Source organism: Natrix helvetica (assembly GCF_964273705.1).
Source record: "Natrix helvetica genome assembly, chromosome: 13".
NCBI lineage: Eukaryota > Metazoa > Chordata > Lepidosauria > Squamata > Natricidae > Natrix > Natrix helvetica.
The window spans coordinates 1426569-1441996 of record NC_138557.1 but is presented as its reverse complement, the minus strand read 5'-3'; the positions used below and the strand labels follow the sequence as shown (position 1 = coordinate 1441996).

General features: G+C 45.0%; 1 protein-coding gene across 4 annotated transcripts in view; it reads right to left on the bottom strand.

The window, feature by feature from the left end:
• Positions 1-2584: 2584 nt before the first annotated feature.
• The window catches only part of PEMT (phosphatidylethanolamine N-methyltransferase), a 36626-nt gene continuing 23782 nt past the window's right edge, over positions 2585-15428 (bottom strand). For 3 of the 4 annotated variants that reach the window (XM_081965652.1, XM_081965651.1, XM_081965650.1), the window contains exons 6-7: positions 7685-7759; positions 2585-4809 (exon numbers count right to left, since the gene is read on the bottom strand). In XM_081965652.1, coding sequence (XP_081821778.1) covers positions 4761-4809; positions 7685-7759 — 124 coding nt within the window. In that variant the 3' untranslated portion in view covers positions 2585-4760. The remainder of the gene's footprint in view (positions 4810-7684; positions 7760-15428) is intronic. The other variant, XM_081965653.1, reaches the window with a different exon arrangement.

Genomic DNA, 15428 nt, shown 5'->3' with positions numbered 1-15428 from the left:
GTTGATAGAGCAATTATCAACCAATTATTATTTTTTTAGCACCTAGGCAACATTTAAAAAACTTCAGACAAGTTTCTATCCTCTTCTGGTTATGCACACCACGAACAGCTGGACATTGATGTTGATTAGAGAGATCTGCCCTCTTCATAGTTTTTTTAAAGCATCCTTTATGGCCATCCTCTCGCACCTTCCAATGTTTATCCTGCCCTCGTCCAAAGGAACATCAGCAAGGTCGGTATTGAATCATAGCTGCTGCATGCAAAACTATTGACTGATTCGTGTTGTTCGCACAATATACTTCTCCCTGATAACTTAACTGAGTTTATTCAATTAGCCCAATTTTCTGGGTTCACACAGAGCCTCCCTTCACCGAATTAACCCATTTCCTGAGTTCACACAGTACACTTCACCAAAGGAGCCGGATTTCTAGGACATTTCTGTCCTAATCCCCTGTAAAATAGTCCGTCCTGTGCTTTACACAATGCCTGTTGGCATCTCCAATTCTTAGAAACAGATTCTGGTCTGTGCAGAAGCAACAGCAGCCACAATTCCATCATGTTAATATGCCCTATTTGTTCAATTTTAGGCTTCGGCATATCTAAACTCGAGCATTAAAACTGGCACAGCGATAGGACAATGGGGTGATATAACCAATAAAGCACTCCTGCCATCCATGTTTAGAAGAAAAGATGGCATTATTTGGAAACAATCCTCTTGAAAACTAATTAGAACAGCTGCTGCTATATATTTTTTTCCTAGAAAAAGGAGAAAAACCTGTCCCTTTTGCTTCTGGAAATTGTTCTCTATACAGAAACACTCAGACACAAGGTACTTTTCGGGAGGATGGAATTGGCTGGTGCAGATCAGCTGACCAGAGCCCCAGGTGACTCAAAGGAAGGGGATTCGGCTCGACTTACCTGTCTTGGGTTTATGAAATGGAGAGAGAAGGGGAGGACTCCACTTTAGCCATCCTTTTAGATCAGGGTTCTTGACCACTTTTAACACGTGGACTTCAACTCCCAGAATTCCTCAGTAAGTCTTACAGTTGCCAACAACCCTGGTTCAGACAAGACACTTGAGCTGCACCATGTTTTGATGGAGATAAGAGTGGGCAATGCTAGCAAGGTAACAGATTAGCAGAGTTGGAAGGGACCTTGTAGGTCATCTAGTCCAACCCCCCGCCCAAGCAGGAGACCCTGCACCATTTCTGACAGATGGCAGTCCAGTCTCTTCTTGGAAGCCTCCACGGATGAAGCTCCCACAACCTCCGAAGTCAACTTCTGTTCCATGGTTTGATTGCTCTCCCTGTCAGAAAATGTATCCTCATTTCCAGGTTGAATCTCTCTTTGATCAGTTTCCATCCATTATTCCTTGTCTGGCCTTCGGGTGCTTTGGAAAATAGGTTCTCCCCCTCCACTCTGTGGCAGCCCCGCTCAGATATTGGAAGATGCTATCATGTCTCCCCTGGTCCTTCGCTTCATTAGACTAGCCATGCCCAGTTCCCGTAACTATTCTTCATTGTGTTTTAGTCTCCAGTCCCCTAATCATCCTGGTTGCTCTTCTCTGCACTCTTTCCAGAGTCTCAACATCTTTTTTTGTAGCGTGGTGACCAAAACTGGATGCAGGACTCTGGTGTGGTCTAGGTAGAAACTCAGCTTCCTCCAGTTGAGCCAAAATAGGATTTCTTTGTGGTTTACGGTTGAGCATAACATTGTAGGACTAAGAATTATTCTCCATCCCTAACAGCTGAATTGCATCAGATTTAGGGACAACTTTCATTTATAAAACAGAGTTTATAGAGCTTCCCTGTTTTGTAATATTAGTGGGTTGGCATTTATATCTGACATGGGCAATATACTTTGTTCTGGGCAGTAAGCTGCCTTTTGCCTATGGCTGGTTTACTAGTGGCAGGAGGAAAATGGAAAGAGATGTCATTTGCATTTAAATGGAACAAAAATGACCCGATTCCTCTCCATTAGTGCATAAAATACAGTAGAATTTGGGATTATCTTTTGGAGAGTATCAAGTCCTCTCTAAAATTTTAGGGATGCCAAATTTCACATTGTCAGTTTACATGCCACAGACAGGGGAAAAAATTAGGTTAGATTGTACAATTGGTGGCTGCAGAGGCCAAGGACAAATGTTTAAAAATGGAGAAGCCATTCTTGCAAACAAAATGTGAATCATGCTTCTTTTAAAGCTGGGGCAAAGAGAGATAAAACGGAAGGAAAAAATAGAGATAAAACTGGGACTGTCTTTGTAAACCGTTCAAGAAAGATAACAGGTTTTGTTTCCTTCCAGAAAATTCCTCTTCATGATAAAAGAACAAATTTAAACCCGTTACTGTAACTCAGATTGACAGTCTGGTAACGGTTGCCTGAATAATGCAGCGTATTCCTGCTTGTTCGGTTGTTATGGGTACAGCATACATGAGAAGGGGCTGTAGAAAATGACTCTAAATATAAATATTCCTTTGCAGGAAAGATCATTATGAATAATGGGGATCAGAAAGTAAGACAGGCAGCAGGCAATATGCATCCAGCCGAAAGAAGGAATGCATATCAATAAACTTTCTTTGAGATGGTTGTGGTTCTCTTTTGAAATTTATTTTGAAATGGTATCTTGTCTGCAGGCACTTCAGTTACAATTATTATGGACATAGTGAAATATAAGGACATAAAATCCATGTGATGTACCACCCAAAATGTATGTTGTCTCATAGCGAGTCCAATGTGATGGTTAAACCATCTCTTCTTCAGCTCCTGCTGGGCTAGAGAACTCAAACTTGGGAAGGACAGGACATCAGTGTGTGTTTGTGTGTGTGTGTGTGTGTGTGTTTGTGTGTGTGTGTGTGTGTGTGTAATTCTCAGAAGCTAGTATCTGGAGATTGTTTGGAAAAATGTGAAAACAATGGGAGGTGAAAGGCATTTACAACGTTTTCATGATAGCTGGGAGAAAATGATAGTAATGGAGAACAAAGAGAAAGGAATTTATAGCCCCCTAAGACATAAGAAGAAAACCTTGTGAAAGTGCTCACTTCACCTGATGGCTTTCCATTCTTTGATCTTCAAAGGATTTCAGAGATGCCACCAGGTTCTCTACCACTGATCACTCTTGAGACAGAGACAAACGGAGCATTTTTCATGGGTGAAGAATCTAGGCCATCTCTTAGTGACCTACATCTCTTAGAATCCATTCATCAGATGTTCATTTCATTGAAGAACAGCTGTCTTTGGAGCCTCAGGAGAAGTTTGAGGAGATGAACATCACGGAGGAGAGTCAAAAATGTGTGGCAAAAGTCTTGCACTCTTCAAAGGATGAAAAAAATACTGCTGTTTTTGTTCCTTTTCCAGAAATGATAACTCGAGATTAACCAACCGTACCGCTGAATCTGACCCATTCCTACCTCTCTGAGTAAAACTCAGCACCTAAAGCAACATTCTGGGGCTTATGGATATCCGTATGGATATGCTTCCAAGATCTAACATTCTCTGGAACACCACAAAAACTAAACCATAGTTGCTTTGGCTACAAAAGTCCACCAACGTTGTTGAGAAAACACACCATCGGTGGTGAGGTCCAGAAGCTAAGAAGATGCTTTAAGAAGTTAAGATATCACAGCACATAGAGAAAAGGCCGTGGTAGCAATAAATGGGGTGTATCTGAAACCCCAAAACTGAAAAAGTCATTTCGAAGGGGTGCACTATTTCAGCTGAGGGACAATGGAGAAGATACAATGCGAACATACTGTTTTCTACCAAATTCTGGAGAACACGAATTTCAGTCTTCTTCCTGACGTCACTGGTTATCCAGAGAGAATTTCCCATTTTTGTTTAAAGAGCAGCCCTGTTCAAAATTTGCCACAAACCATATTCCCTTCTAGCATTGATGATGTTGCCTAGTTGGGTCACGAAACGTTGGCAAGAAAACCACCAAGCTTAGAGGGCACCAAGAACACCTCAAGCTTAAGCAGGTCAGATCATGACCCAAGGAGACGCCTTCCTAAAAACACGCTAACCTTGATTTGTGACCAACATGGTTAGGGGTTGTTTACGGCTTTGCATATCAGCCCTTTGGTGACCTTAAGATCTTAAGGCATGGCCCCAATCCAGAAAATGGATGAGTTGCGTTCCCAGTTGTAGGTCTGTTGCGTAAATACAGATGCTGCACATTCACAAGGAGTCCATGCCTCCCCGCTGAAGCATCCAATTCCTTCCCCCCCACAAATACTGGCAAGGAGTGTAGCGCATACGCACCCTTGTGGCTTTGTTTCTCCTGTCAAGGAATGTACACACTCTGTGCTTTTTCATACTTTCAATCCCTCTCTTTGTACGTGTCCCCCACACGGTTCCAGTTAGATAAACCACTCAGGGTCTCCTGCCTGGGCCGCCTTTCCGATGCTCTCCAGCCTATAATCAAAACATGCAGAATTACTGTAGCTAATGGAAGGGGCTGAAAGGCGAAGGAAAGCAAACATCAGCATTCAAGAGCCCCCTTGCTGGGCCTGGCTTGGCCTCTGCGTGTTTGTGAAGTCTTTCCTTTCGGGGTTGGGCGTTCCCGTGAAACAAACAAAAAAATAAGAACGGGGCCTGTTTGTGTGTTTGTGTATTTGTTGAGGAGTTTGAGGAATGCGACAGAAGTCAGCCTGAAGTTCTCTCATCCTATCCAATTGTCCCATCTCGGAGACACCAGCAGGGCAGGCAATATGTGTCCAACCAATCCCAGCGTTGGGGGAGGCCTTCGCAACTGGTGTGGTGGCCTTATTTACACTTCGGGGCTTTCTTGCGGTAGATTTCCTCGGTGAAAGGCCTAGGAGAGGGAGAGGGGAGATGGGGGTGAGGGAATGGGCACCAGGGTTTGGTGGGAAGGGGAGCAAGAAAAAAAAGTGGTGAATATTCAGAGGTCCTACTGCCCTCGCCTTGCCTCTCTCATCCCACCTAGATCAATGTTCTCACCCGTAGCAATTTTAAGCTGTGTGGACTTCAACTCCCAGAATTTCCCAGTTGAAATCCAGACAACGTCAAGTTGTTGAGAAAAACTGGCCTACATTCTTTCTTTTTTCTCTGGGCAAAGAGGTCATCGTATCTGAAAAAGGAGAACTGGCAAGGCAGGGAGCTCTCCACCTCTGTCCTCCTTCAGTCTCTTTAATGTCCTCTGAGAAAAGTATGCAAGAAAAACTGTAAGCAGGAATTTGTCCCTGGAGGGAACTCCTAAGTACCAACCCATGGAACATCTAACCTCCACTTCTCATGCTGAGAGGGAGGTGGATGTCCAAGGTGTAAAGTTCTCCTGGATCCTGTTCTCCATTCTCTTTGAGTGAATGCTTGGAACCTTCTTCCATAAAAATCACACACAGTCACCATTTATGCTTTAAATATCTATGGGGATTCTCAGTCGTCCAGGTGATGGTTGTCCCAAGGTGCTTCTTTGAAAGGCAACTGGACTTTCTTTTCCCTTGAAGATCTTTCGCTTCTTGGATGATGAGAGAAATGTCTTCAAGGAGAAACAAAGTCCAGTTGCCTTTTGAAAAAAGACCTTTGGGATTTGTCCTCCAGACACCTGCTTTCTAGCAGAACCTGCTTTCTATCCATAACTATTATCTCTTTGGATGGACTAGGTGTGCCTGGGATGTTGGAACGACTATCAGCTGGAAACATTGTGCGGTGGCTTGTTTTGGCACAGTGATTTAGAATAGAATAGAGCTGGAGGGAACCTTGGAGGTCTTCCAGTCCAACCCCCTGCTCAAGCAGGAGAACCTATATCATCCTAGACAAGCGACTTTCCAGTCTCTTCTATAAAACCTCCAGTGATGAACAGAACAGAATAGGAGTTGGAAGGGGCCTTGGAGGTCTTCTAGTCTAGCCTCCTGCACAAGCAGGAGAATGTATGCCATTTCAGACAAATCTGTTCTTAAAAACGTCCAGTAATGGATCATCCATGATTCCTGAAGGCAAGCTCGGAAATTGTCCACTGTTTAATTGTCCTCACTGTTGGGAAGCTTCTCCTTAATTCCAAGTTGCTTCTCCCCTTGATTAGTATTCCACTATTGAGCAATGTCAGTGAGATTCCTTTGATCAGTGAGAAGTTATTGATCAATTGAGCTTCATCAAAAGACAGAAGCAGAAGCCATAGTGGAACTAAACCCAAGTTCTGGGTTGAACAGGGTTGAACGCCCCCGATAGCATCATAGAACATAAACACTAAACGATACAATGGACACAGCTTGTCCCACTCTTTGGGCTGATTGGCATTTAGCCGGCATGCAAGGAAAGACTCAGAGTGTGGCCATCTCACAGGCCCCGCAGGTGGCTCAGAAGAATCCAAGGTAAACCTCCCCTTCCTTTGATGAATCACTTCTGAATGAATGACCTGGAAATATCCATAACTGCAGGCATACGATTAACACAGCCGGAGAGGCTTATTCCAGGGACGTGTGGGTAAATTCATCAACACGTCAATGAAACTTGCAAAACAGAAGGTTTCTTGGAAAAGTTGGACCCCACATTATTATACAGGTTATAAATGTTCTCGCTGGTGGGTTGTTCCCATCAGGAGTTTCAACTGACCAAACGAAACATCAGCCCCAGGTTGGCCCAACCCAGGCCCACCTGGTGACCAAACTCTGAAAAAGAGCCTCAGGTGTCGGCATGGGAATGGCATGGGATTCTCCACGCTTATAGTATTCCTCAGCCTCACTGACCCAAAACAAGTTTATCATTTGAAGGGAGGAAAATCCAAAGATGGGTCTGGACCTATTGAGCTGGTGGGCCTGACACGGCAGATTAAGAATGACTTTCTTCTCACCTGGTTGAATCAGAATCAGAATAGAGCTGGAAGGGACCTTGGAGGTCTTCTAGTCCAGCCTCCTGATCAAGCAGGGAGATCTTATACCATTTCAGAACAGTGGCTCTCCGGTCTCTTCTTGAAAACCTCTAGTGATGAAACACCCACAACATCTGGTGGCAAGTTGTTCCACAGATTAACTCTCCTCACTGTTAGGAAGTTTCTCCTCAATTCCAGGTTGCTTCTCTCCTTGATTAGTTCCTATCCATGGTTTCCTGTCCTGCCCTCAGGTGATTTGGAGAATAGGATGACCCCCTCTTCCTTGGGGCAGCCCCTCAAATACTGGAAGACTGCTATCACGTCCCCCTCAGCCCTTCTTTTCCCTAGAGTAGCCAAACCCAAACTTCGTATGTTTTAGCCTGCAGGCCTTCAATCATCTTAGTTGCTCTTCTCGACACTTTTTTCCCCCAAAGTCTCAACATATTTTTTGGAACGGGGTGACCAAAACTGGATGCAGGATTCCAGGTGTGGTCACCACACTCCAAAATAGTATTCTGGAGAGCGGGAGATGGCAACCTCTTTTCTAAGTAAGATGTTCCCCACTACAACTTTTATCAACCCCAACCTGCATGTATGTCCAAGGATGAATATGATGGAAATATGCTAGTGAAAACATCCGGAGGACAATTCTAGATTTGATGAGCAGGGTAGATAACACCAAACCATCTCTCTGAATCATAGCACGTCTTTATATTAAGTCTGCTGGGAAAACACAGCAAGTAGGTTAACTGAAGGCAGGGAGGAGGGGGGGGGGAAAGACACGGCTCCCTTTCTCAACACAATTCCCTGAAATGAAATCATGCCTCATTATTTTTCTCCATCCCGCATGGAGGCCACTCACCCTTCGTAGAGCAGAGCAATTGCATAGCACAAAGCCACCTCCACTGTCAGGATGAGTCCCACTGGGCTGGCGTTCCTGATTTGAAAGGCAGAAGAGGAGAACAAAATTTGGGAAGGGGAGAGAAGGGTGAATCAGCAAGAGTGACACCGAGGTCATCCGTCCCCCACCTCCCGACAATACCTGAGCTGGGAACTTGCCCGTCCACAGGCAAACTAGGTCACCCGGTCAAAAAGTTGCACAAAAAGAACATCATTGTAAAAAATAATAATATTTATCCTGACCTAATTGAGTCATAACTCCATCAAATCTTGGAAGGTGGGAGGATGGGAAGGTGTCGGTGGCTTTGGCTATATTAAATAATGTGATTTGGCTCTCTGGAGATGGAGCTACGAGGACAAAGCTGGGAGATTATGACGGCTCTGAAGAAGTTGGTTATACAACATGGGGAGGGGGCGGAGAATGGCTACAACTGAGCAGAAATCTCCCCAAATCCAGGGCAACAATGTAGGCCACAGTCAGAACAGGAATGAGATGGGTCTCCAAAGGAAGACCACTCCCCAATGAGATGAGTCTTGGACCAACAGATTTTTCTTTCATAATAATAATCCTGGCAACGTTCTTCCAAGATTGGTTTATCATCCAACTTCTGAAGCTTTCTAGGCCTCTATTTCTCTATGATGGAAAGTGACCATCAGTGTGTGGAATGATGGGTTGACTGATTATTTAAGGAAGACCAGTGGAAGAGAAAATTTGTAGCTCAGGGTTGGACTGTGAGGTCCTTGGTGTTCTCTGAGCTGGGCTCTTTCTCACAGACGTTTCATGACCCAACTAGGCAGCATCATTGGTACCATAAGGAAGTGGGATCTGCAGGGAGGGGGAGGACTGTGGGGTCCTTGGTGCTCCCTTAGCTTGGTTTTCTTTCTTGCAGACATGAAACTTCTGTAAGAGAACCACCAAGCTCCAAGAAAACCAAGGATCCCACATTCAGGGGACAACTGACTGAGCCTCCGGCAGTGCTGAGACAATCCAAACAATGCTGGAGGACTTCTAGAGGGCCACCATGTCCTCCGATTCAACTTTAAACCTGTAAACGGCTCAGGTCTGGCTTTCAAATTAGTTAATCCTTGCCAGAACACGAGCGGGCCTCCGTCCCTCCCCCTCTGGTCTCTTTTCCAAGCTCAGGCAGGTCCCAGCTCACTTAGCAATTTAGAATAAGAGCAAACACATCTCTTCAATTTGGCCTTCTAAATGCCCAGCCGTGATTTTTTTTTTCATCTGGCGTTTAATGAGTAATGCTGATTTAATTATTTATGCTTCAGAGACTGCATTGCTGTCTTCTACATTGCCTTGGGGTCCTTCAAAAAGTTGGCCCCGAAATATCTTAAGTTCGGCTACTGTTGTCCGAAGGAATTCTTAAGTGATAGCTTTGGAACCTCTCCAGGATAAAGGCCAATGGGTCAGAAGTCATCCCAAAAGAGCTTTTTTCAAGATTTCCTGGCTTTTCATTTTTGTAAAAAAAAATTTTTTTTAAATCTCATACCTACATTTGCAAGTATACATTCTCACAGCTATTATTCACATTGTGCTTTAACATTTTTACACATTCATTTTTCCATATAAAAAATTAAAACATATAATCAGGATTGCTTTGCTTACCATCCCATACACCTGTTTTATTTTACCATAACCCTACTTTTCTTTCCTTTTCTCCCTCCCTCCCTTCTTCTCTACTTCCTTCTTTCCTCCTCTCCTTTCCCTTTCCTTCTTCCCCTTCCTACTCCTCTCCTCCTCTTCCCCTTCCTACTCCTCTCTCCTCCTCTTCCTATCCCTCCCTAACTTTCTGTTGTTGTTTTTTGGAGAGGTTTTGCTTCTCATCCAAGAAGCTTCCTCAGAGCTGAAGAAGCTTCTTGAATGAGAAGTGAAACTTCTTCAAAGAAAAGCCAGAAAGTCCAGATGCCTCTTCAGAAAAGCACCTTTGGGAGAAGCATGGCCTGGAGGACTGAAAATCTCCATAGGATCTAAAGTACCGCTAAATCTATTCACTCCATCTAACCTCCACAGAGACTGCTGCTCAGGGGCGGGGCACCCAACAAACCCTTTAATTCCCAAAATTGCTACTTAGATAGGATTTGTAGAAACTTGTGGGAAAGTGGTCTAAGTTTGTGATGCGTTATTATTCACTTTGACACCCTGGAGCTGGCAGTCAAAAGTCTAACTGGGCACCAACCAGTTTCCCAAGAGAATCTTTCGACAACGTTGGCAACCGCTTTGATTTCACCTCCACGTAATCTGCTCCTTTCTTCAGCCAAGACTAACTCATGATGTTGTTTCTGCCTTAATCCCTCTTAGAAATGTGTAAGGAGGAAACCTTCCACTGTTTGCCCCCCCCCCTCTAGCCTAGGTTGACTTAGCTGTAGAAGAAATAGGTCACTGACCAAAGGAATAATGAATGGACATGATTAAGCAGATGCTAAAGAGTGAGTGGCAGACCTTCTGATGGAAAGTGGGTGACCGTGTCCAGTCTCACAGAGGCCACACTGGGAAACGCTGAGAGAGAGAGAGGACAATTAAACACCAGGGAGTGGAGATCAGACGGGCCAACTCTATTGAGCCAAAAACAGAATCGGTCAGCAACTCATCTAAACGACATCAGGTTCAAAATACAATGCTGAGGATTGAAGATTCATTTCCTGGTTCCTCAGTCGGATTCACCCACGGGGATCCACCTCTCCAAGAAACGAAACATGGAGGTGACTGAGATTTTCCAAAATGATTGAGCCACGAAAGGGAGAGGGGGCTCAAGGATGGCCTCATTCCACTGCCCAGTTATGAAAGCAGGCCAGAAGAAAAGGGGGTCACCAAGCATCTCTTGAGGATCCTGTAATGGAGAAGATGCCCCAGCTGTGAGACTTTCATAACCGTTGGAGAGAAACAGCATGACCATAAAGCTGAGTGCTGTGAAAACAAAGAACCGGTGGAAACCAGGTGTCCTCCATAAGACTGCTGGGCCTTCCAGATGAGGAGGAGAAAGAGTGCAAAAAGATGGGTTCCATAAAGACGTCCTTCTTTTCAGCAGCCTGTGGAATTCTATAATGATGGCTTCTAAATGCTTTCCAACATATACGGCAGATCAGGATTTATTCTAGCTTTGAGTTGGCTTCATTCATTGCAATCCAGCCTGTAGGTTTAAGCTCCGGCCAAGTTTTGCAAGAGGGTTGAAACTAAACCGTTTGTTGGTCCTCTAACCCTGGAGATTTTTAAGAAGAGTCCATGGTCTGAAATTGTATAGAGCCTCCTGCTTCAGCAAGAGGTTGGACTAGAAGACCTCCAAGGTCCCTTCCAAAGAAGTGGTCATCAAATCTAGAATTGTCCTCCGGATGTTTTCACTAGCATATTTCCATCATATTCATCCTTGGACATACATGCAGGTTGGGGTTGATAAAAGTTGTAGTGGGGAACATCTTACTTAGAAAAGAGGTTGCCATCTCCTGCTCTCCAGAATGCTATTTTGGAGTGTGGTGACCACACCTGGAATCCTGCATCCAGTTTTGGTCACCCCGTTCCAAAAAATATGTTGAGACTTTGGGGGGGAAAAGTGCAGAGAAGAGCAACTAAGATGATTGAAGGCTTGCAGGCTAAAACATACGAAGTTTGGGTTTGGCTACTCTAGGGAAAAGAAGGGCCGAGGGGGACGTGATAGCAGTCTTCCAGTATTTGAGGGGCTGCCCCAAGGAAGAGGGGGTCATCCTATTTTCCAAAGCACCAGAAGGCAGGACAAGAAACCATGGATAGGAACTAATCAAGGAGAGAAGCAACCTGGAATTGAGGAGAAACTTCCTAACAGTGAGGAGAGTTAATCTGTGGAACAACTTGCCACCAGATGTTGTGGGTGTTCCATCACTAGAGGTTTTCAAGAATAGACTGGGACAGTCACTTGTCTGAAATGGTATAAGATCTCCTGCTTGAGCAGGGGGCTGGACTAGAAGACCTCCAAGGTCCCTTCCAGCTCTATTCTGATTCTGAACTCTCTTTATTTCGGTAAACACAGAGTATTATCCAGGTTTTTTTCCCCCAACAAAAGAGAGACCTTCTGTCTCTCGCGCACAATGAAAGAGCTTCTAGCAAGCCTGTTGAGACCTCAAACTGACCTCATCCCTGCATGGAGATGAAGTCACCTAGACCTTGCAGTGGAATTACTGAGTTTGACTCCAGGAAGATGATTTAAGGAGGACGCAAAGAGCCACTCCTCCCTCTTTCTAAACAGATTGCTTTTTGGAGGGCAGCCTAAACCGATTTGGGGGACCTGATGGAGCTACATCTTGAGGGGGAAGATGGAAGGAAAGCAAGTGGAAGGGAGATTAAAATAGCCTCAGTTCAACTTCTGGAATACGGCTCTGTAATAGATTTGAGTCATTAGTCCTTAATCACGCTTCTCCCCATAGGCGAGCTCATTTTCAGACCCCTTAATAAACATGGATTTTTTTCTCCTTCAAGGGGAAAAAATTAGCTGTCAACAGGAAGGCTGCGTAAAAGAGGACACTCACACTTTCCTATGGGGCCAAGAGGAGAAGGAGACACTCCAAACGTATCCATTTTTCTTGCTCCAGTTTCTTCCTCTTCCAGTCAGTGTCTCACTGATCAAAGGCCAGGGAGATTTCACTAACAGGGCTCAACACCAGTCTAACTAATCAAGAAGAGAAGCAACCTGGAATTCAGGAGAAACTTCCTGGCAGTGAAGACAATCAACCAGTGGAACAGAAGTTGCCTTCAGAAGCTGTGGGGGGCTTCATCACTGGAGGTTTTTAAGAAGAGATTGGATAGTCATTTGTCTAAAAGAGCATAGAGTCTCCTGCTTGAGCAGAGGGCTGGACTAGAAGACTTCCAAGGTCCCTTCCAGCTCTATTCTATTTTAAAACTTTCGAACAACCAGCAAATAAGTAAAATGCAGAAGGGGGTCAACCATAATAGATGGCTGGGGAACACCTGGCTTCCAAAAAAACTTTGCCTGAAGACTGAGGGACTCTACAGTTTTTGGAGGTCCTTGGTTCAGCCCCATCCTGAGGTCCTCCAGATATATGATCCAGATTTCTGCCCGTTGTACAGGGAGCATGTGGGGAGCTCTAATTCCACCCCAATCCATTTGGGGTTCCCAGTCTGGAGGAGCAAACTTGCCATCAAGCTGTGTGTTTTCCTGTAAGAAATGGAATTACAGAAATCCAGTTCCTCTTAGGTTTTTCCAATCTAAAGCTCACTCAATTGTGCGACCTGCCTATAATATCTCCTTATCTTCATCTATGCCAATCCACAGGGAACTCTAAGCATTTTAGAGCCCACTTTTCCTCAATTCACTTCTTTTTTGGACTTTTCTTATCTGACTTCTTTTGGCTGCAATTTTGTTTTCTCCTGTCCTTGGAAAACGTCATTGTAGAACTTTTAACTTGACTTTTAAAGAATTACATTCGGATTTGCAGATTTTATTTGGCAAATAGAAATTAGAATGCCAGCCAAATAAGTCTAGGCATCTTTTCCCTCAATTTCCAGTTCAAATGCTGTTTATTTAGGAATGTTTGACCAGCAACAAACACATTTTAGATTATTTCTTTGACCAGACTTTCCAAAAACAGGCAGATGGGTTTAAAAAATGGCTGCTGTTTTCTAGTCTTAATTTTTTTCCTGGTCTCGTGCATTGTTTTGTGTATCAGTCCCAACAATAAGCACACAACCAGTAGCCATTTAAAAAAACCCTAAGCGTTGCGTTTCTTAAATGCATTTATTTTTTCCACCCTGCTAGAACTGTTTCAAACTGGGAAACAGTTGATGCAAATAATCCCATTGTCGGGTCTAATTTAGTCCTAGGTTTGCAACATTTATGAAGAGGAAAATGCTTATTGCTGGGCTTTTTAATACCAGTCCGGGTGTGTTTAGTGTCAGACCAGGAAATATGATCTGCTCCCTTGCTCCTTTTCATGAGGTCATAGCAAAAAATTGTTGTCATGAAGTGGAAGGAAATAGCCTTGGGGCTCGGATGTCATGGAGACAGCGATGAGGTAGCCACTGAGAGGCTTTTATAACACAATCACAGCCTTTCACTCGGAATCAGCAGAGAGAAGGGCCAGGGATGGCGAGAGCCACCCATTTAGCTGGTTTAAAAATTTTGCTTTAATGTTCTCCTTGCAAACCCATCAGGTTTGGGGGTGCTTCGAAAACCCCGCAGGCTCTCCAAATATGATGGTCTGCTCACCATAAGCCTGATCCAAAGGGCACAAGCATTGGGAAAAGAATGCCCAGAAATGCCACGGATGGTGGGAAAACCTTTGCCAAGGCTGACGGAGGCTTTAAAGGGGTGGCTTAAAGGGAGGAGGTCTAATCCGGAGGGTCAGCTCCTGTGTCCCTCCTGTGATGATGCCAGGGTGGGATTTTTTGCAGGAAGAAGGAAAATGTGGTTCCCAAAATATATTTTGCCCTTTTTAGGTCTGAATTCGAACCAAGATATCCTACTGCAGAGTTGGTTGGAAGCTGGCAATGCCAGACAGATTTAGCCTAATGGTGCTGGAATAATAGGGGCTAACATCTCTTCTGAGGCCCCTTCGAGTCTGTCTGTGTGTGTGTGTGTGTGTGTGTGTGTGTGTGTGTGTGTAAGAGAGAGAGTCAGAGGGAGAACAATTGGCCCTATTTATATTGCAAGGGGGTTTGGGGGAATTGAGGGGAACGGAATGCCTCTAGCAGACCGCTCCATCTCCCCAAACTGTTCTGAAAAGCTCTCCCCAAAATTGGGGGGTGGCCTACCCACCTGCCAACCCCTCCAGCCAGGCCCAGCCTGATGGGCACCTTGGGGCCCCCAAATTTGCAGGCTCCTCTCCTAGCAACCGCACATGCTCTCCTGCATGCCCACGGTTGCCTTTCTTTCTTTTTTAATTGGAAGAGCCATCTTGGAATGGGGATGGCTGTCCCTCAAACGGACGGGGAGAAGAATGCTGCGGCCGCAAAGCAAAGTCAGAGCAGGAAAAAGAAAAAGATGAGTCTTGAGAACGGGACACCACAAGGATGAGATACGCCAGCTCCTGAGGAGAGCTGCAGGCTTGCAGACCGAGTTGTGATCCTCCGAGACCCGTTTCTTGGCCATCGTTCAACTTCTGAAGTGGCCGTTAAGAGCGTCTTCCAAATCAGCGCCTAAATGCCTCTCCTTGAGAGGCCGAGAAATCTCTCCGTCTTCCTCTCTGATGCTTTCTTGGCTCGGGGATTGTTTTTCATCCCCACTTTATGGAGAGCCATTTGGCTCCGTTGCCAGCTCATCGCAACTCTCATTTAGCGGCCAATTAAAGCGGCAGAGATGTTTCTGAGCAAAAGTTAGTGCGTCATTCAAGCTGGAGCTCTGAAGCCCCACCACTATCCTGGTTTACTCCCTCTCCTCCGAGGGACACACGGCCTCGCCCAAACCTGGCTTGGCGAGGAGGGTGGACCCACTGAAGTCAGGCAGATATCTAGACATCTCCTTCTCTACCCGATATGAGAGCATATCCAACCATCGCACAGATTCCCTAGGATGGGTGGCTTTAGACCAGCGGTAAAATTCAATTTTTTTTGCTACCGGTTCTGTGGGCGTGGCTTGGTGGGCATGGTGTGGTTTGGTGGGCATGGCAGGGGAAGGATTCTGCATCTCCTCAAAGCAGAAAAGTCAAATATTTTATGTCAATGCAGGGAGCAAGCAGTGACTCTTTTATGGCTGTGGGTTGCAAAAAAAACA